We start from the raw sequence: 22,836 nt of genomic DNA on the forward strand, positions 1-22,836 counted from the left end.
TCAGGCATGGCCCATCAGCCGAGTGAATTAGTCAAGCTGTGGCCACTCGAGAGTGTTTGGTCTGAAAATACTAATGTACAACTTCACAAGTAAGATAATAGTCTGCAAGTATGCCGAATGAACGTTGACATAGGGTTTATCTGAACATTGCAGTTCTCCCAAGTGTCAACAGCAATCGGAGTGCACACCTGTTCCGGAGTCAGCATGACCCCGATATCACTATGGTAACGAATATCTGGAAACTGAATAGAATAATGTCATACGTAGCATGGCGAGCCCTTCGAATGGATTGGGTGTCCCATTGAAAGGCTAGTTCACCAAACGCTTATACTCGGTCAATTCTTCTGTCTAGCTCATCTCTTTGCAGGCCACGGCTCAACTGGCGTGAACGCAAAGTGCTCATAATCGTCGTCATCCATCACCATACTGGATGAGTGGCTCTCCGGATTCGAGATCACCGAATTGAGGAGGCATGGCAGAACGCTGCTGTGTTTGGAGTAATGCTCGAGTAGCGATGGTAAGTCGGCAAACACCTGGTCACCTTTGTCCTGTAGGGTCAGCACACACAAACAAGACATATGAAAAAATTCTATGCTGGGATGGAAATGACTATTACTGTAGTATTGGAACATTCCTTCCCTTGCCTTTTTTATAGTCAAATTCAAGAATGTGTATGCTTTGGGGACTTTCTCGTATAGCAAGCTGTGATTAGAGAGGTTAAGGTGCACGTTATTTCCGACGTGACGCGCAATTTCATGTCAAATTTGGCGTAAAACTCCAATCTTCGACGTGAGTTGCAGGCCACTTGCATTGTTTTTCGACGCGAACTTTCGCGTCACGTCAGAAATAACATGCTCTCTATTGTGTAGTAGCCAGGACCCTACGTTGTCGCAGGTGCAACCCAGGTTCAAATTCGTCTCCTATGACACATCGTTCACTTGGCAATATAGCCAACGAAAAAGAAAAAAAGATGAAAGTGTGCTGCGACCAGGATTTGAACCTATGTTAGTTACTACAGCCACAACGTATAGCCAGGGAAAAAGAAAAAAGAAGAAAAAAGTGTGCTGTGACCAGGATTCGAACCTGGGTTACTACGGCCACAACGTAGGGTCCTAACCACTAGACGATCACAGCTTGCTATAGGAACACACGATCCTCAAAGAATACACAAAGAGTTAACTATCCAACAAGTACAACAATTAATTGAGTACTTCAGCTGCGGTGTGCCTATGACTACAGATGGATATGAGATTCACCAACAGCCACCCACGCACTCACAACAACAAAACCACACAGTAGCTTTACAGAAATTACAAGAATAGTAAAACCTGTGACTAACGACCACACCTTGGGGCCAGAGAAAGCCGTCTTCAGTGGCAGGTGGTCCTTAGTTAGAGGTTTGCACCGCACGACCATAATGAATGTGAGATTGTCCGTGCGTGGCGAAGTGGTCTGTAGTACCAGGCTGGTCGCAAGTCACGGTGGTCTATAGTTACAGGTTTTACTGTAGTACCAGGCTGGTCGCTAGTCACGGTGGTCTTTAGTTACAGGTTTTACTGTATTTTTTGTATTTATATCATTATCTCATGGCACATCATGATGACGGCCAATAAAACTGAGACAAGGGTGAAAGCCAACCACAGCAGTAAAACAGATAAAAGAATACAAATAAGAGGCAAAGAAGGCAAAGGAGGAGACAAACCAGCAGGATATACATGAAACCTATAATTAAGCAGAGATTTTAGCAACAAAATTATCCATCGACGTGCTGGTCTTGGCCTGCGTTGGTAATGTTGCCCAAAACACATAGCCAGCAAAGATCGGGGATCTAGTGAATAGGGTGGAGGCAGCGCGTGGGAGACTGAGTGAGTTCCGGGTGTTCCGTGTTTCGGAGAACCAATTATAAGCCTGCATATGCAAGGGTATTTTATTTAGTAATATTTTATGTATGAGAACCCAGAGGTGGTACTTATGTCGAGTGGAAAGGGGACTGATCTTGGCAATTTCGTAAAGACTAGCGGAGGGAAAGCGACGATCTTTGCTAAATAAGATTTTAAGGAGCATGCGGTTATGGGTTTCTAGCTTGTTCAATACAGTAGTAGTTATGCCACACCAAGCAGTATCACAGTAGTCAAGTAAGGGCAATATATAGCAACGATAAAACAAGCGTTTGCAAGAAAGAGGAAGATGTCTACAGTGGGCTTGAAGAGCCCCAAGGATGGAGCTTGTGCGCTTGCAGACATACTGCACATGGGGTGACCACGACAATTTAGAGTCAATAATAACGCCAAGATGCTTATGCTCTTCAACAATGCGAATAGCAACACTTGAAGAAGGAAAACAAAGTGGCAGGGAAGGGGGAGAAGGGGAAATGTACATAGCTGCCGTTTTATCAACGTTTGGCTGCAACTTCCAATCATGCATCCAGTGTAGTACCAGGCTGGTCGCTAGTCACGGTGGTCTTTAGTTACAGGTTTTACTGTAGTATCAGGCTGGTCGCTAGTCACGGTGGTCTCTAGTTACAGGTTTTACTGTAGTACCAGGCTGGTCGCTAGTCACGGTGGTCTTTAGTTACAGGTTTTACTGTAGTACCAGGCTGGTCGCTAGTCACGGTGGTCTTTAGTTACAGGTTTTACTGTAGTACCAGGCTGGTCGCTAGTCACGGTGGTCTTTAGTTACAGGTTTTACTGTAGTACCAGGCTGGTCGCTAGTCACGGTGGTCTTTAGTTACAGGTTTTACTGTAGTACCAGGCTGGTCGCTAGTCACGGTGGTCTTTAGTTACAGGTTTTACTGTCCTAATTATTATTATTATTATTATGAAATGACCCAAAGGCAATGTGCCTATCGAGGGGTTCATTTGATTGAAAGGACAGTAGATGTAGATGTATGTACAAAGAGAAGTAGGGATTGATGAGGAGAGAAATGGGGAAAATCAACTGCAAGGTGGCGGAATTCCGTTGATTGCATAAGCATAGTCAGCTGTAAATTTCCTGAGGGCAGCTTTGAACTTATAGAGCGAGGCTTCCGATGTTAGACTGGGGGGTAAACAGTTCCATAGAATAGCAGTTCGGAACATGAAGAGAGACTTAGACAATGATTTAAATTTGGGAAGAATGATTTTATTTGGTCGTCGCTCACTATTCGTAATCTTGAAATGGAAATCAGCAAGGTAATCACGATGATGGAAAACATATCTGTGAAAAGTAGTGAGACTGATGATTTGACGACGATAGGCTAGTGACTCTAGGGAGCATTTAGTACCAGGCTGGTCGCTAGTCACGGTGGTCTTTAGTTACAGGTTTTACAGTAGTACCAGGCTGGTCGCTAGTCACGGTGGTCTTTAGTTACAGGTTTTACTGTAGTACCAGGCTGGTCGCTAGTCACGGTGGTCTTTAGTTACAGGTTTTACTGTAGTACCAGGCTGGTCGCTAGTCACGGTGGTCTTTAGTTACAGGTTTTACTGTAGTACCAGGCTGGTCGCTAGTCACGGTGGTCTTTAGTTACAGGTTTTACTGTAGTACCAGGCTGGTCGCTAGTCACGGTGGTCTTTAGTTACAGGTTTTACTGTCCTAATTATTATTATTATTATTATGAAATGACCCAAAGGCAATGTGCCTATCGAGGGGTTCATTTGATTGAAAGGACAGTAGATGTAGATGTATGTACAAAGAGAAGTAGGGATTGATGAGGAGAGAAATGGGGAAAATCAACTGCAAGGTGGCGGAATTCCGTTGATTGCATAAGCATAGTCAGCTGTAAATTTCCTGAGGGCAGCTTTGAACTTATAGAGCGAGGCTTCCGATGTTAGACTGGGGGGTAAACAGTTCCATAGAATAGCAGTTCGGAACATGAAGAGAGACTTAGACAATGATTTAAATTTGGGAAGAATGATTTTATTTGGTCGTCGCTCACTATTCGTAATCTTGAAATGGAAATCAGCAAGGTAATCACGATGATGGAAAACATATCTGTGAAAAGTAGTGAGACTGATGATTTGACGACGATAGGCTAGTGACTCTAGGGAGCATTTAGTACCAGGCTGGTCGCTAGTCACGGTGGTCTTTAGTTACAGGTTTTACAGTAGTACCAGGCTGGTCGCTAGTCACGGTGGTCTTTAGTTACAGGTTTTACTGTAGTACCAGGCTGGTCGCTAGTCACGGTGGTCTTTAGTTACAGGTTTTACTGTAGTACCAGGCTGGTCGCTAGTCACGGTGGTCTTTAGTTACAGGTTTTACTGTAGTACCAGGCTGGTCGCTAGTCACGGTGGTCTTTAGTTACAGGTTTTACTGTAGTACCAGGCTGGTCGCTAGTCACGGTGGTCTTTAGTTACAGGTTTTACTGTAGTACCAGGCTGGTCGCTAGTCACGGTGGTCTTTAGTTACAGGTTTTACTGTAGTACCAGGCTGGTCGCTAGTCACGGTGGTCTTTAGTTACAGGTTTTACTGTAGTACCAGGCTGGTCGCTAGTCACGGTGGTCTTTAGTTACAGGTTTTACTGTAGTACCAGGCTGGTCGCTAGTCACGGTGGTCTTTAGTTACAGGTTTTACTGTAGTACCAGGCTGGTCGCTGGTCACGGTGGTCTTTAGTTACAGGTTTTACTGTAGTACCAGGCTGGTCGCTAGTCACGGTGGTCTTTAGTTACAGGTTTTACTGTAGTACCAGGCTGGTCGCTAGTCACGGTGGTCTTTAGTTACAGGTTTTACTGTACACTCATAGCTCTTTTATCCGGGTGGTCCGGGACCGGGTAGTGCCAATAACTTTGGGATGTCCATAACTCTGAATCACATACATTTTGATGGGGAAAGGTCATACATATGGCATGTGACGTCACCATTTCCACAAAAGATGACGAAAAGAGTAGTAATATTTCCACTGGAACTCGGGCAAGGGGTAAACGGAAGTGCTCGTATAACGTTATTCGGGGTCCGGATAACCGAGGTATAGTTGTTCTTTGAAACACAAGATCATGTGACACAGCAATGCAATGCAGTGTGTGCATTGTCCTTTACGACACCTCCCTCCGACTACATGTGTAGCGTGCATTTCAATATCACCGGTCATGTTGGTCATTCACACACAGGCAACGAACACAGTCATAATAACTTTGTACAGTACAACCTGTAATGGCGACCACTCGACCATGGCGACCACTCGACCATGGCGACCACTCGACCATGGCGACCACTCGACCATGGTGACCACTTTTCTTTGTCACGGACACATTCACATTCAAAACAGCTCGGATAAGGCGACCACTCGCTCAACGCGACCGACGACCATCCACCCGCGACCGCGTTGCACCCTGCTAGCACATGTAAATGCACGCATTGCATGGAGCACCAGGCATGGTAGATCTACACATCAGTGCAGGAAGTGTAGATGTACATGGTGCATGCACGAAACTTGACAGGTTTGAGGACCCCAGGCACATGAATCGTGCTAGAGTAGCATACATGTAGGTGTGTGCAATGTGATGCACTGATCAAAATGATAATATCCACATGTCGTAATACATGTCACATATTATGTCACATGTATTATGACATGTGGATATGGTCACGTGACCCACTGAACCCGGATAAGAAGACCACCTGGCCACGGCGACCACTTTTTCTCGTCCCTTGAATGGTCGCCTTAGACAGGTTTCACTGCAGTTCAAAGCAACACTACTGTATTAAAGTCAACACATATTCGGCGCATATTCATTTTCGGCTATTTTCGGCCTGGTCATGTTTGGCCGAAAGTTTGTGGCCGAAATGTTGTGATGCCAGATTCAGTGTGACAGCGGATACAGACGGCAGCAGAACAGGCCGACAATTTGATGGGACTGAAATGGGTTTTAGCCCTGCGAGGCCGAAATTTGAATGTGCCGAACATGTGTAGACTTACAGTATCCGGGTATGGACTGTCAGCACGATAGATAGCGGCAAGAGTACATAACGCCGACGCCGCTGATTAACGAGGGTAGACCTCTACAGGTCCTCCATCATTATAACGAGTCCGGTTAGTACATAAACCCCGTTAGTAAATATAAATCTGAAATTCCCCGGCAAAACGTGGTCTATACAACTGTTTACAGGTCAGGTTACAACATAATTCGTTAGTACATAAAATTCGTTATAACGACCCTTTGCCCTGGTCCCTGGCGTGCCAAACTCTCAGTATAAGATACTTCTCACCATGCAGGACCAAGGCCAAAACACATAGGATAAGGCAGAAAAACACATCTATCTATGTATTCGTAGATATGGACGATATTTTCTATCCAAGGAACGGCTATGTTGGAGATTTTCAATTATCTTATAACGAGTTGAAGCGTCAATAATTTATGTTGTATTGAGGGTAGCCCATAAAAGTACGAATCAGTGCTTCTTGCATCTTTAGTTGAAAGTCCTCGTCAGGCGAAATTACTGGTCAGTCGGCGTCACGCATTTTTCACAAAAATTTGCGTTTCACCTGCTGGGAGAGTATGCGTGTACTCGAGTCTCATCCTGAGCCCGTTTTTTTCTTCTTTTTTCAGCTCTAGTATAGCTGTATTTTTCATTGCAAAGTCGTCCTCGATTGTTGTGTTCGTTGTTCAAACGAAGTGGACATTCAATCATGAAGGCAGAGGACATAGGAGCCTGATTGGAGTTTCTCGTGGCATAGGACGGCCACACAGAGACATTTTGGGATTTTCTGAATATAAAATACCATACGCACGATGCTGAGATCAATTTGTGCGATATCAAATATTTTGTGATCTACCACATCGAGCAGAACGGGATCCAAACACAAGCTTACCGACGGTTAGGCTGCCAACCTGACTGGACAAATGATCCCTGGCTTCACCAGACGCCAGAAGTCGGACACCATGTCCTTTGTCGCGACGTCCATCTCCAAAAAGAACTCCATCTTCGTCGTGAAAAGGCTTGAAATACTCAATATTCAACCGAGATTCGCGGACTCGCGCTTTCTCGGATCGATTAATTTCCTGCTGGAACAGTTGCAGGGCAGCTTCCCGCCACTGTTTCAACAGGCGATGGCTCCAAAGCATGCCGGGAACAAGCCATATCGAGGTTGCAAGCCACCCCTCTCAGCAAAAAAATCGAAGAAATTCGAAATTTCAATGGTGGAAGATATACTATGAAGAGAATTTCAAAAAGTATGTTTCGCGGAGCGATCGCTCAACCTACGTCATTCAAACTTTGTAGGATGGTTCAGACGTACATGCTAGGCATGGAACCACAGGCGATGATGCCATAGCTGACACACAGAGTAACACACACAACAGAATCGTGTGCACAGATACTAAATTAGTGGACGTCGTCATCTTCTTCCCGCTGATCTCGAATGTACTATGACGTGCTATTTCGCCTGACGGTTACAAGATAAGTCTCGTTATAAGATAACTTTTTTGATGGCCCAGATATTATCTTCTAACGAGGGAGGACTTGTATTATGATATATAACTTACGCTCAGTGTGTACAGACTCTTGTCCGGGTGCTTGCGGATCAGGAAGCTGACCAACTTGCTGCTGGGTGCCTTCACGGTGAGCGAGAACGATCCCGGCGACGAGCGACTGTTGCGTACGATGAACCCACCGGTGGGCTGCTTGCGCAAGATATCCATCGCCATCTCTCTGTAGTAACGACATCACCATACAAAGTAGGTCAAGTCCTCTCTGCTCACAAAGTACGTATTGCCCGGACGGGCAGAGCGCCCTTGCAAGTGAGGTGGAACAGAATTTTTATTGCAACGCCAAGTTTCACGCTTGCGCGATCATCAGGCAAAAAGTAGGTCAGGCTTTCACAAAAAAACAGCACTTTGAGTCATATTCAGGCATTTCAGGGCGCCTTCGAGTACTATTTTCTGTCCTCACCCGTCAAAGTGACTGGCATGTACGCCGGTACGCGCCAGATACGCGCTGAAAAATACCTGTCGGAATTTCCATTTCGGCGCGTTTCCTTACGCATGATGCTTCAAAAGCCAGCACAGATATGGACAAACGCGTGGTTTCACGAGTACACGTGCCAGTTGTGAACACAGGTTTAGTCGCCATGCAATGTTGAACCATTCAACATTCAGCAATGTTCCATTCTAGTGGTTGTAGACTTGGATGAGAGCCAAGTATTAAAAATGAAAAGAGAGGAACATATGTTTACAAGTAGGATACTGGCGAGTCAGAACGGTCAGAGTCAGAGCGGTGAATCAAAACAGATAACTTGCAAATGTAAAACAGGGCCGGCCGAGGCAGCTCGAAGCAGGAATTCTCGGAATACGCTGAACATGTAGCTTGTAAACATTTGGTCCTCTCTTTTAAATTTTATTCCGGTGGTGAATAAAATATTAGGGCTCAGACGGTCACGGTTTTACTCCTAACGGTAAACTGCTAAGCTAACGGTCGGTTTAACGGTTATAACCTATAAGCCACGGCAATCCTGCGGACTCTTTCTTAACCGTATATTTGACTATACTCATTCAAAAATTAGTGTTGAAACGATCTCACCGGGTACTCGTTAGCTCGCTCGCCAGAAACTCGGCTCGTTTGTGCGGCCAGCTCGTTTGCATTAACGAACACCGTACACCGTAATCCGTACACATGGCAGTACAAGTCGAGCGGGGAGTCGGACATTTTTTTACGACTCCCTGGTCGATCGAGAGTCCAGTCCCGCGCAAAGTGAAAATCACTCGCAGTTACAGTGACTGCATGCCGCCTGCACGACACTGAGTTGTTTCAGTTGTCGTTGCAGCTTTGGTGGACTCCACTGATGTCTTGTTCCGCATCTGCTGACCTGCTGCAGGGCAAACTTCTGTCTACTCTCCATTCGAGTGAAAGCTACGCTCAGTCGTTTGGAAGTTTTCTCCCGCGATGCAGCGAAGAACAGGGCTACAGTCTTTGCAAAACGGTCTATTGTTACAAAGGCTGCTCAACGACGGCGCTGAAAAGACATCTCGACACCAAACAGCAGTCCGAAGTGAAGCAGCAGCATCACCAAACGCCGGCGGTAATTATTTGGACCAGCTGAATTTAAAAAAATCGAACTTAGGAAACATTTTGCCACATCAATGAAACTCGTTAGCTCGCTCGATAGCTTGCTCGTTAGTGGAACTGATCGCTCGTTTGTTATAGATACGCTCGTTTCAACACTATCAAAAATGTACCCTATGCAGTACAACACAAACATGTACATTCTCTTGCATGCTCATTCATACTTACTCTCACACCAAGAGACCAGATATGACCGAGTTGACAGCCCAGAAATTGCGTACGCGTGCGACAGCCTGCGAAAGTGCATACTTTGCAACGACATGATGGACTTGAAAAATTGACTGAAAAGTTACTGCGTAACCGTTATCTTTATCAGTTAACCGTTAATTCTTCCTAACCGGTCCCTGTTAATCGGACTAACCGTTTGAGCCCTATAAAATATCCTCCTATTAATAAATCTTACCTCGGTATGCCCGCCTGGAACCATTCTGCCTCCTGCAGTGCTTCCTCCTCCAGCTGTAGCTCCCGCAGCCGGTCCTCGATTTCGGCGGCTTCCGCGTCCACACTAACGGCATCTGCGTACACGTGGGAGTAAACGAATGGGCAGACACCACGTTAAGTGCCGGGAACCTGTGGACAACTAGGGGCGTCGGACGATAATTTAGGATGGTGCGCTCAGTCATCTAAGGCACCGTTCACCGGTTGAGTGGACCGTACCACTTTTTGCCACACGTACCCCGTAAATTAATAAAATACACTCATCTGGGTTCTAAATTTTCAAAATTGTCCGCTCAGCCACCCTTCCCACATGAGTAAATTATACTTTAGATAGCTGACCATACCACACGATGACTCCGCTGAAACTTTTCGAAACCTAGAGCCCAAATCAGGGCATTTCTTGACATCTTGGGACAGAGTGGCATGGTCAATACCGTAGTGACAGTGGCGTGTCCGACGTCCCTGACAACAGACTTTTATGAAGATATGAATGCTGTGGAAGAGCTCCTTACACCGAAATAAAATGTGCAGAGTTCTGCGGAAGGGCATTTTAATAGTTGTTAATTTTGCTCCTGGATTGCCCTCCGTATTTGCAACCTTCTTCCTTCTTCCTGCACCCCTTTCTTTAACTCCATTATCACATTCGCTCCCATGTAGTTGGGCTTGTAGCCCGTGTGTACTTGCGAATTCAAATTAAAAAAATACATACATACATGTACATCTGTCAGGGCCGCATGTTGGCGGGTGATCCGGGTCATGACACGTGCATACAATAAACACTCAGTCTTGATGAAATGCAAAAAAAAGCGACAGCAAACAAGACAAAGGCATTCCTACCGTCGGGCGGAAGGTCGGGTGGCAGACTGTACGTTGAACTGGTGCTCGAGTGCCTGGACATGGCCGCCTGCGTGGGCTGCTGGGCCATGAATTCATAATCGTCCAGCATGACACCGGGATCAGCCGGCGCAGGTGCAGCACTAATGCTCATGCTCATGCGCGGCTCCGAGATCTCGCCGTAATCGATCGAGTTCGATCGGACGCGCTCGTCGAAGCCCGCCACGCGCTGCGGTTTCTTCGGCTCCATGAACGGCACTGGTGCCGGGGCCAGTTCTTCCTCATCGGCCTCTTCGGGAACGTCGTCGTACACGTTCGGGTCGTCCTTGTACGACACCTTAATGCTGCTACTCTCGGGCTTTCCCCGGCGTATGGACTTCCTCGGCTTGGGTTTCGGCTGCTCGAGCGCTACGGGCGCCGGCGGTGGATCATCGAATGCAACGAGATCATAGTCAGCGTCCACGACAACGGGGGTCTTGGGTAGTTGGGGTGGCGCAGCCGAACGCGGGTCTTGTACTTCCACCAAATCGTAGTCGTTGTCGACGGCTGGCGTGGACGGCTCCGACACGGACCTCATCGCCGGCTTTGCCTCGGGTGATGGCGGCTGGCGGGTTTTCGGTTGTGGCCTGGGCGGCTCCAGTGTGGCTGACGGCATGGCTGCAACGCTGATCGGTCTTCGCAGGCTGCTCCTGGACGATGGCGATCGCGCCACGACGTCTTGGACCTCTCGCGGTGGCAGGCTGGGCTTTGGCGCTCCGCTTGTTTGCGAGCTTTTCCTGCAAGAATTGAAAGAACACAGTTGCGCAAGCAGTCCGTTAATAAACACACTCTCAGCTACATAAATAAAATGGAAAGAACACCGCCGCGCAAGCAGTCCGTTAGTAAACACATTCCCAGCTAAAACAGCCCTTCACGTCAGGAGAGTTTGGATCGTTGTCTACTTATGACAGAGGCGTCGGAAGGTATTTTTGGGTGGTACGGTCAGGCAGCTGCAGTACAATTTACTCGTGGAGTTGGAGTGGCCCCTATGAACATTTTGGAATATGGAGCCGAAATTACACCTTTTTTTGATTCACACAGTAGATCTACCATGCCCAGGACAAAGAGTGGTACGGTCAATACCGTAGTGACCGTAGCGTGTCCGACGCCCCTGTATGCGGTTTGTCTCATAACCGATGTCGTACTAACCGGGTAGAGCTGTAGCATGATTTTTCATCAACACATCTCAATGCTCCGACACTGTCGCGAGTACAATATTTAGTATTTAGTTCACAGTTCGCGGGAGACTCAGTTTTACTGGGTTTTCAGCATGTCTGTAGGAACACCACCACCCTCAAGGACAGATGCAGCTCCCAAAGCAGTGGGAGGTGAGTAGATGAGGTCCATCACAAAGTGGTCAAGGACCGAAATCCCATTCGCTGCTCACCGGCAAGTTCGAGGAGAAATGAGCGACGAGGGTTGCATTCAACAGCCACTTCTTCAAATACTTCATAGTTTATTGTCACAGACCTATTTCAGGCCATATCGCTCAACTTGTCTTACAAGCGATGCACTCAATGTTCCATGTGACTCCTGTGCTCCAACACACGTGCAGATTTGAGATGTTTCACCACGATTGCACTGCGTTGTGCCGTACACGGCTCAACGTACTGAGGCCAGAGACTTTTCATTCTGTGTGAGCGAGTACACTACGAGATTCACATTACACGGGGTTCACATTTCTAGTGCGTGTCTTTGGTCGTGGTGCCGAGACCCCAGGTCGGCAGAGCCATGAGCGCCCCACCCGGCATCACTGCTGCGTTTCGGTGCAGCCCCTGCTCAGTAGTTGTGACGTTTGTCCTAGTCTCAGTACCATTGTCTTTCATTATATTTACGAGTTGGGTATGCGAATATAGTAAAAAAAAAAGAAAAAAAGAAAATGCACTGGACTCTATAGAGCATCACACCAGAACATATTCACTGAGCCGGCATTTCTGTCGGCGAATAATTCTTCAAGAACTCACATGGAGGGTCAAGGAAGAACTGTCAGTTTTGTGCTAGATTGTGCATGTCTGGCTGTTCAAAATCTGGTTTATTTGGTGGACTTGATCGCATAAATTGCTACAATAGCTCTTCGGGAAACACCTCAAGTGTATACTGCAAAACATGTAAATTTCGGTGTATTGAATTTCGGTGTCAGGGACCTGATGGGTTTCAGGTGCAACTTAGAATTAGGTGACCAATATTCCCTTCACATACAGCACAGTCATACTATTGTGCTATTTAGGTGTAATCTAAATTTAGGCGCCTGGTATTTCTACCGAAATCACCGAATTTGAAAGTAACACCGAAAATAACCCGTTTACAGTATGCGCACTCACACTGCTCGTCGTTTCATCATTCCTCCCTGGACTTTGCTGGTTCCGTGGTAGCTGGCACGGTTGGCCAGCGCCTGCCTGGATGCAGCTGCGGCCGAAGTAGGTGGTGCGAGCGTGGCTGACATACCAGGGGCTACGCTCGCCACACTAGCTAGAGAGAGGGTTGATGCTGATGCTGCTGCTGCTGATGATGATGATGCCGGGGCCACATGCCTTTCAGGCAGGGCAGGAGGTGGGCCTTTGTTACTGGAGTTAACACAACGAGAGGAGTTCAAGAATGCAATGAATCGGTAGGCAACGCTCATCAAGCAATCGACTATTTCTCCTGCATGATCTATTGGATACCACTAGAGGGAATATTGTCAAAAGGACACGCACACACGCACACGCACACGCACACGCACACACACACACACACACACACACACACACACACACACATACACATGCGCAAACACACACACACGCACACGCACACACACACACAAACACACACACACACAAACACACACATGCACACACACATGTGCGCTCTCTCTCTCTCTCTCTCTCTCTCTCTCTCTCTCTCTCTCTCTCTCTCATAATTATCAGTACAGATAATGGTTCGAAGCAGGTGTGTACATTGCAAGATCATTACTTGGCTCTTCCAAATACTTCACAAAGTGAACAGCTCACAGAAAGTTGACTGAAATTCATGATCATGATATTGCACATACGGCTTAGGTGGCAAAGGACCGGGCTGCTGGGGCTTCTGTGCGTCCTGTGGCTTCTGCTGTTGCTGAGGTGGTATTGGTCCCTACATACAGAAGCAGCAGGTGGATCAGACACGCTACGGTCACTATGGTATTCATCGTACCATTCCTTGTCCCAGGTACCCTGTGAATCAATGAAGTACACTGATCTGGCTTCTGAATTTCCAAATAAAATCATCTCAGCCACCCCCAGGCCCTACCCATGAGTAAATTGTACTTGAGATGGCTCACTGTACCACACTAAAGGACCCTCCGACGCCCCTGAACACTGGTGATTGCATGCCATCATGCACACTGTTGATTGCATGCCATCATGCAGATATGTACAATACATGGACATAGGCAGTACGCAAATGCATACACATGCATATTAGTATTCCCAGACATGCATATAGCTGCAAGCATACACAATCTTGCATACATATACCCACACGCACCATCGTACGCACGCGCACACGCACACCGCACATACTTACACACAATGTACCATGTATACGCCCGTCGCAAGAGAAGCACGCAAGTCTACAAATGCACTGGATGTCCGGCCACAGATTTTCTCTTTATAGCAACGATAGCGGATCTGATTCTGAATGAAACAGATCAAGACTAGTGCCAGATAACTGCCCAATCCATACAACTGGCACTATTCAAGAGAGGGCTTTATTTTTTCACTGGCTCTTAGAGACTTGGGCACTGTTCAAGATAGGGCTCTAATGGCGCGAGTACCGTAGATGCCCACAATAAAAAATAAATAAAATTCGACGGGTTCGCGTACCGGGCAGGTCAAGAACAAGGAGTCGTACAACTCCCTGGTCAAGAGCCACCTTTCCGCTTCCGTGGGACGCCACCACCCCATGATGCCCACAAGGCGCAGACAAATGTGAACACAAGTTCAATCTACTTTTGCAGGGGCGTAGCAGCCGATCCGGCCGGTCCGGCTTGGGCCGGACCACTTTTTCGCCCAGAAGTGCCCAGAATGCAGGATTTTGAACCCTAATTTCAAAAATTTCCCGGGGGGATACCCCAGACCCCCTCCAACCGGACCACCTCTAACGGCGGTGCTACGCGCCTGTGTTGATGTATGTTCTCCACACATGTGCATCTTTAGACCTACAGTCATATAGTGTATCTGTTGTCTAAAGACCAACAAGTACAAATAGATCACAATAGAAGTGGGTCAGATGCGGATGCGGCACACCATTCTTTCCATCGCGCTTCTGATTTTGCTGCCAGTATGCCATCTGTCCTTCAGCTCTTGTGCGTGTGTGTGTGTGTGTGCGTGTGTGTGTGTGTGTGTGTGTGTGTGTGTGTGTGCACGCAAGCAGTGGTGTGACATCATCGTGGATGATCTCTGCTCCATCAGCCCCCCTGTGCCTTCTGACTGCTGGATTGCTGCTGCCCAGGAACACTCTGCCTGGAGGCAGACCGCTCATTGTCGTGCTCCCGCCCGCGCTCCCCCTGATCCTGAATCTGGCTTCCGCAGCGCATGTGGAAAGGTCTGCCCGGTCGTCCCGGGGATCTCAAGCGCCACGCTCCGTACTGCAAAGCTAGCAGATAGTCCCTTCGCTATCATTGCCATCGGCAATGGGCACGTTCAAGTTTCAAGGTTCAAGGTGTGTGTATCTGTGTGTATGTGTATATGTGTGTGTATGTGTGTGGTAATTTGCCACTTCAGCGCCACCGTTTCAGCGCGATACATTTCAGCGCCAGCATTTTAGAGCCTGATTTCACAGCGCCAGCTTCTTCAGCGCCATGACTATCAGCGCGGTAAAGTACAGCGCCAGCAACTCAGCGCGAAAAAAAGTAAGGCACGGTGATTTACAGCGCTAAAACATACAGAGCGAAGAGCGAAGTACAGCGCGAACAAGTACAGTGCGGTTAAGTGCAGCACGATACGGTACAGCGCAGTCAGGCGCTAGGAGATGTATACTATAGTGTTGGCAACTGAAATCCGACCCCCTTGGCGGCTCGCCGCGCCGCCAAGGGGGTCGGATTTCAGTTGCCAACACTGTAGTACATGTGCACTGTACTAGTCTATTATCAATAAATTGGCGGTATGATACATGGCGCGGAGATATGTGGCCCGGAGATCTGTGGCGCTGAAAAAGGTCACGCTGACGTATTTGGCGCTGAGATATTTGGCGCTGACATATGTAGCGCTGAGATATTTGGCGCTTATCTGCTGGCGCTGAAGTATGCGGCGCTGAAATATTCGGCACTGTAAAATTCGGCGGTTACGTTAACGGCGCTGGTTGGTGCTGAACTCCTGGGCACCGAAATGGCATGGAATAATGTGTATGTGTATGTATATGTGTGTGTGTGTGTGTGTGTGTGTGTGTGTGTGTGTGTGTGTGTGTGTGTGTGTGTGTGTGTGTGTGTGTATGTGTATGTGTGTGTGTGTGTGTGTGTGTGTGTGTGTGTGTGTTTGTGTGTGTGTATATATACATAATATGTGTGTGTGTGTGTGTGTGGGTGTGTGTGTATGTGTTTGTGCTTGTGTGTTTATACAAAATCTCCCTCTTCACCACTATGGTCTTACACTGCAATCTATAATCTACAATCTGCTGCATACTGTAAAAGCAGAAATTTTCGCAATTTTTCGGTGATATTTTATTTTCGGTATCTTCGGTGCCGACAATTTTTACCTAAAATAAAATTCACCGTAAGTGTACATACATGCAGTATGGAAAACTGGTTTATTGAAATTTTCGCGCTACTGAACCGTTGATTTTGGGAAACACCGAAATAGCACACCACGGAAAATTCCTGATTTTACAGGTTTTCGTATTTACGACGATTGCAATGTAAGACCGTGGTGGTGAAGAAGGAGATTGAGACATGTTTAATTGACTGTGCAGTGGAGCTTGCGCGTATTGAAGAATGTAATGTCGCGGACATGGAAATCCAGCCGATTGACCGGGGCCGGCGCCCTCAGCGCGTACATAGAACAGTGCACAATCGTGTATTGTTGATCTAATGCAACCAGCGCGGTGCAGCGCAATGTCATACATGTAGTGCTTACCCACGGCTGCATGACCAGCGCCCTGGGGCCGCTAGACGTGTGACCGGATTTCCATGTCCACAACAGTAGTTTCCCTCATGCCTAAACTCACTCACCATTGGTACCTTGCCTGTCACCTGGTCGCTTCTCCGCTTTGCAATGACCTTCTTCATCTCCAGGAGGCGTTCTTTCTCCAGCTGCACCTCGCGTTGCGCTGACTCGATGCTTTCGTCTCCATCGTCGCTGCCGCGGCTACTCTGCGGGGAGTACGACGGCAGGCCTTCGGAGATTCGACGCTGAACGGTCGGTCGCACGCCCTCGACACTGGACTTCGAGTAGCGTATCTCTCCAGGCTTACGCGGTGGCTTGGCTGGTGCCTTTAGTGTCTGCAGGAGAAAGGAATGAGAACACGTATTAAAGTACTGATCAGGTTTTCACTCCTTTGAGGGAAAGATGCGAATGGGAAAAGTCTGAAGAAGAAAAAATGACTGCCACCACCAGGACCCGAACCCGGGGCATACGCTTGAGGCCAGCGAAGGACTACAATAACCGAATGACTAATCAGCTCGTATACAGTACTGCTGGGTGCTGAAGTACGTAGTGCCGGAGAACGAACGGGCAAGAGTCTCACCAAACAAAGAGCATACCAAAGTATTCACTTTATTCCACTCGGCACACTGAGTAGATCATAGCACAAGAAAATATGAACGGACTAGGCTACGAGGCTGACCCCCCTCCCCCCCCCCCCCCCCCCTCCCCCAACACACCAGTTCTTCGGAGACCGACACTACCCCGGTGCTGAAGATTTGAAATGTCGATCCATTGTGTCTATGGAACAATCCTCAGGGGAAATCTGCTCGGGATTGATAACTAGAATTTGTTTCCACTGGCCCAGATTCAACCACTTCAAAATACAGTGAAACCTGCTCTAACCGGACGCTCTTGGTACAGCGGAAACTGTCCTGATATGACAGGACTCCGCAGGTTCGATCCACAGCACTTTGGTGCATGAATACTTGTCCAGTCAATACAGTATTCCGCTTGGTACAGGGTCCGGCAAACTGGAACAGGTTTTACTGTAGATATGCAACTACTGTGATGACTCACATAGAGGCGCATGCACGTTTAGCTGGGAACAAGAGCACCCTCGCATAATAATTATAAGCGCCTGGGTGTATATGCAAGTCCAATACCGTGACACATTGACCCCACCAAAGTGCCATGTTTACCCAGTTTAATACTCACTCAGTCTCCACATGCAATACTTGTGGAACAGTTACAAACGCATACGCCTATGTGTGAGATCAATCGACCTCGAAATTACAAGTACGGAAAAAACCGCTTGTATAAGCGCATGGGTTTTGGTGTGCGCCATTCGTCTCATTACAGTACTGTCGGGTAGCGCCGAAGAACAGCCAGCGATCGTAATTTCCATAATTATCACTTAGACATAAATTTGTAGTGCTAGAGCCTACTTTTTCTGACCTTGCCGCACTCCTTCCATATTCTGAATGGCTATAGGCATGCGCAGTATGGTACGCGCGCATATTAGGCATGCGCGATCTTGACCCGTGTAAGTTAGGCATGCGCGTTCCTAATCAGTCTCTCCTTTTTCTGATCACCAAGATTGACCTCGTGTTCTTATGGCTCTTGTGTGAATCCAAGTTTGCAGGCAGCTCGCCTTTTAGAGCAAGATATCATGAGTGGATTGTTTGTAGTGCAACTGGCATGAGTATTATTAGATCAGGGTAGTCGCACGGCGACAAGACTGTGATACACGAAGATAGACACAGTCTAGGCTAGGAGGCTGACCCCCCAGATCTTCGGCACCCGACGGTACTGTACACTAGTACCAAGAGTGTATAACCCCCCAAGAGTGTATAACCCCCCAAGAGTGTATAAGCCCCCAATAGTGTATAAGCCCCCAAGGGTGTACAACTCCTGATACCCTTTCTATGGGGTACGCCGACGGCGAAAACTCACATCACGTGGTGCAGTGTCGCAGTTGTACGTTTCCAGCCCGTTTTTAGCGAGCAGCGGAGTAATAAAAAAATCACTCTCTGACAGAAACTCACTCCGGGTATGCAAATCCCCAGCGTGATATCATGCCAGATATTCGGATTGCGCGCACACTATCCTTCGTTTGTACGTAGTACAAACGTCTCGGAGACATGTGATGTGAGTTTTCGCCGTCAGAGACCCCATATGCAGAGTTGCATGCTCTTGGGGGGGGGGGGGGGGTATTATACTCTTGGTACACTCAAACGTCTCTTATCCGGACGCCTCAGATACGGGCACGTCTCTCTACCGGGCACCTTCAGCTTGAGTTCCTATGGCAAAAATGCTTTGAATTTGGTTGGTTTGAAGTTTTTTCGTATGCGCAAGTGCTTATTTGTCACTGCCAACCTGTGAAATCCAGACATTTTTATCAATGGATTCTCTCTGTAACCTGAACATGTGCAGTACGTGTCCAGTAAACTTCTTCAAAAATGCTATGATACATGGTAGGTGAGATATCCTGAGATACGGGCAAATCTGAGATACGGGCAGTGCCCGGTCCCAAAGTGCCCGGATAAGAGACGTCCGAGTGTACTACCTTGAGGAAAAATGAGAAATATTCAATCTCCGGTCAGCCACGTAAAGCTGTACGCAGCGAGCCGCATTGTTTCTTGTAGCATGATTGGAACATGAACTTACTCCCCTGCTAGCCGGCGGCGATACTCCCGTGTGAAGCGTGCCGGTCTGGCCAGGTTTGAGAGTGCTGGCCGGTTGGCCGGGTTGGAGAGTGCTGGCTTGGCCGGGTTTAAGAGTGCTGGTTTGGCCGGAAGGCATGGCAGCCGGGGGCCGGTGCTCATCGAACTTCTTCTCGTTTGACATGCGCGCTGCGTAGGCCAGCTTGAACGACTTGTTTACCAGTGTGCTGATCTCCGTTGCCTGTAAAGACGCAACGCAGACACGATCACAGCATCGAATGAGAATATAGCGGTAACACGAAGCTGGCGATTTACATTTAGAACAACTCAGATATGTCCAGGGACTGTGCCGCTGCTGGAATTACATAATGTCTGATGCTGCCATGCGGACGGAATTTTTGAGGAACGTACCCTAAGCTGGAGGAGACCTGCTTGAATTTCCCTTGCGTGCACTGCATATGTTACTGCCAGTACCTTTTGACGCCCATCACCGGAGGCGATGATAGCAATGCTACAGCAAAAGCAATAGCAACTTGTGGTGGGATTGCACCATTCAACAGCTTGCAAGGCTGAAGAATTGACTGCCACTATTCAGCCTGGTCTACACTACACAGCTCTGAGTGGCTTTTTTCTGGCCAGTGAATCCTTACTTTTTGGTCTTTTCCATTTTTTCCCCGCACACACATACTCCGGCATGCACTGGCTGTTGGTAACCATCCAGAAGAATGAAAGAAAAATCAGGAGGAGTCTGAGAAAGAGAAGAAAGACGTTTGTGACCATAATCGTCGGGAATCGAATCCGCAATCTCTCGATTGGAAATTGCTGCACATACCACTGCACCGTATGGGACACACAGTACATGATGCATATTGCCGCCGAGTGGACAAAACTGGTGAAGAGTTTTACAACTGAGCTGGTGCAGACCGCTGAACTCCCCCATGCACACATTGCATGCCTATGATCATGCCATTGAGGTGTTTCTCCACATCAATCGCCCGCACCAGTCCACACTGTGCTTTGGGTGTACTCGTCGTACATGCTGTTCGGTCGACAGCATGCTACAAGGTGGAGGACGCACCGTGTTCGGAAACAATCCTCCTTAATGCATCCACCCACTGTTGGCAGAGCCCCGGTCCTGCGGCCATTCGAACAGTATGGGGAGCCAGCCCTGGTAACTGTCTCTGTATGGATGGTTGTAGTGAAGAGCACTGTATAACACAGTGTGTCCTCCGCCTTGTAACATGCTGTCAACCACACAAGGCTTACCTAACACCGTAACCGTACATGTATATGCCAGGTCATGCTTACCAGTTCAGCTTTGTGGCACTGGAAGCAGTGGCAGAATGCTTCGCCGCCTTTGTTCGGAGGATTGACGGCCACAAAGGAGAAGAGCGACCTCTCGCTGAGCGGCACTGTGAACTGTATACGCGGTAGGGCATGTGCCATGAACAATGTCTGAAAGTGTGGGCACAGAGCAGGAACAGAACAACGTGTTGTCACGATCAACTCTATGTCATCTCGCTTGGTAGCACTCCTAGTGATAAGGTCCTGTGGGTTTTGCAAATTCAAGTTACGGCAGGATTTTGTAATTTTTTAAATGCCCACATCAGACAGCGGGAGAAAGTATTGTTGCTCGGTGCCGGTGTGAACAGGGCATAGGCTGCCACTCAAGGGAGGTGTAGGTCATCATGCGTATGATGAAGGAATGACTGGAGAAATGCACTGACCCCAGGTTTCCCTACCAATCTATTCATTGCAATCTCAGGCATACAAAGCATGCCATATGCGAGACCACGTGACTAAAGTGCTCATCTAATTGACTCATGTAAATGGGTAGATGCTGGATGAATAATCACGGACTTATCAACCATGGGAAGATCCAAAACCCTTGTCCTGAAAGTATTCAAGCATCAACTGACCCCACTGCTTAATTCACAGTGTGCTCAGCAGGCAGGCTGATTATATCGGATAGAAATTGTATTAGTGATGCAAAGAACACATTTTTTCTGATGGGGAGTTGGCTTATCAGGATTCTACTATAGGTTTGCTCCCGCTTTAGGAGCTGCGTCTGGGCCTTGATCGATAGAGTTTGGTGGCGTTCCTACGGATGCGGAGAACTTGGCCTTCAGGCGAGTCTCACGCAAACCGTGATTTTTTTTGGGCTACAACAACCCACCTCTCCATCCACTTGGTAGACCTTGACACCGGTCGGTAGGATGAACAGCTTGATGGGCTTTCCAGACGAATATTTCTAAGAGCACAGAAAGGCAAGCAGAAATGTTACACTCATCGAATACAGATTCCGTGATGTCTGTGGTCGGAGCCGTGATCAATCCCCGGTTGTATATCGACTCCCTTCTCTCAATTTGGGTTTCAGGTCATAAAATATCGACTCATAGCCGGCAAAATTCGGCACAGGTACTGACGGCACCCAGAAAACCCACGGCTGTGTGCTTCTTACCTCGTCAATGATCAGCTGGCTCATCTTCTCCCGTACAAACTCATGAGCGTTGCTGTCCTGATAGTCAGGTACCGGGAAAGAGCCGACATACTGCAACCACAGTATAAGAGCGGTGCAGCCGAAACACAACAATAAGTCCATTGCGCAATGACGCAGTTTGTAGCCTAAACGCCCCACACAGCCACCTGGTCATGGTCGTGTAGGGCGTTGAACAGTGCAATACTGATCCCAGCATACACGCATGCACTACTCACGCAATCCATGTTTGGCAATGAGCTATGGGCTTTTGGTGCAACAAAGGGGCAACAACAAGAAAAATGCAGGAACACAAAAAAAATAGAAGACGGACATGATCATATTTTGAGTGAGTTTAGGGAATCTGCATATTCCATGGGTGCATGGCTAGTGTGCTGGGGTTGCTGGCCCACACCATTTTCATTGCAATCGTCATAGGAATGAACCTTTCCTAGCACTTTTCAAGGTGAAAGCCCTGGATCTGCCACTGTGGATGAATACAGATGTAGGCTGCGCACATGCTTGTGTTGAATGTCACGTGGTGTTGATCTACATTAAATGGGTGGCTACCGTTAGAGATCGGGGATTGTCTGCGGAAATTTATCGGAGTTGCGCACAAAATCATATCCCCACTTTATTCGCCCAAGTAAAAATAATACAATACAACACAAATACAAGTGACTTGTGAAATGTTCCTTCCTTATGGACACTACTCATTTCTATTTGCTGCCGTAAGTTTCCATAATTTTGAAATATGATACCATTCATAACGGTGCTCCTTAATCCTCTGCCACGCCGGCAACTTTCACGACAATGCTTAGTCTGATGTTCTCCGCACGTAAGCCATCATATTTCAAGGCAATCGCCCAGCTGGAGAGAAATGCCGGAATTGTGCAGTATGTCTACATACATCTACAGGTGCGGCTCGATGAAATCCGGTCGAGTCACTCGAGTACGCGCCGGGCGCTGTGCAGCCCTAGACCTGCGAACACTGGCCTGCGAATTGGTGCAAGGTGCCAACTTGACTCAGACGACCGGATTTGTACTGTATAACAGTGTAAGTGAGCACGCACTCTGTCTACATCATTGCTGAAAGTCCAGCTATAGACCTTATTCGATAAACGTCACAATCACGTGAACCGGGGTCCCGGGAACCAGGGAGTGGCAAGAGACCTGCACTCAGTGCACAGTGAGTGGACTTGGCGTGGGAACATAGGAGTAGAAAATACCGGTATTTTACTACTCCCTTGTA

The 22,836-nt window shown here is 47.8% G+C and overlaps 2 protein-coding genes and 1 non-coding gene across 3 annotated transcripts in view; 1 reads left to right on the forward strand and 2 right to left on the reverse strand.

The window, feature by feature from the left end:
- LOC135829664 (uncharacterized) overlaps positions 1–22,836 on the reverse strand; it is a 24,293-nt gene continuing 1,457 nt past the window's right edge. Inside the window, exons 2-12 of the mRNA XM_065342053.1 lie at positions 21,570–21,659; positions 21,285–21,359; positions 20,417–20,563; positions 19,113–19,349; positions 16,532–16,801; positions 13,379–13,458; positions 12,666–12,908; positions 10,309–11,081; positions 9,437–9,548; positions 7,458–7,623; positions 1–548 (exon numbers count right to left, since the gene is read on the reverse strand). Coding sequence (XP_065198125.1) covers positions 354–548; positions 7,458–7,623; positions 9,437–9,548; positions 10,309–11,081; positions 12,666–12,908; positions 13,379–13,458; positions 16,532–16,801; positions 19,113–19,349; positions 20,417–20,563; positions 21,285–21,359; positions 21,570–21,659 — 2,388 coding nt within the window. The 3' untranslated portion in view covers positions 1–353. The remainder of the gene's footprint in view (positions 549–7,457; positions 7,624–9,436; positions 9,549–10,308; positions 11,082–12,665; positions 12,909–13,378; positions 13,459–16,531; positions 16,802–19,112; positions 19,350–20,416; positions 20,564–21,284; positions 21,360–21,569; positions 21,660–22,836) is intronic.
- On the reverse strand, positions 1,063–1,134 carry Trnah-gug (transfer RNA histidin (anticodon GUG)). Its single transcript has one exon. It is a non-coding gene; the product is annotated as a tRNA-His (tRNA).
- The window catches only part of LOC135829665 (uncharacterized), a 15,985-nt gene continuing 7,908 nt past the window's right edge, over positions 14,760–22,836 (forward strand). The window contains exon 1 of the mRNA XM_065342055.1: positions 14,760–15,027. The gene's annotated coding sequence lies outside the window, so the exon portion shown is untranslated. The remainder of the gene's footprint in view (positions 15,028–22,836) is intronic.

This window comes from Sycon ciliatum, chromosome 13, assembly GCF_964019385.1.
Source record: "Sycon ciliatum chromosome 13, ocSycCili1.1, whole genome shotgun sequence".
NCBI classification, from domain to species: Eukaryota; Metazoa; Porifera; class Calcarea; order Leucosolenida; family Sycettidae; genus Sycon; species Sycon ciliatum.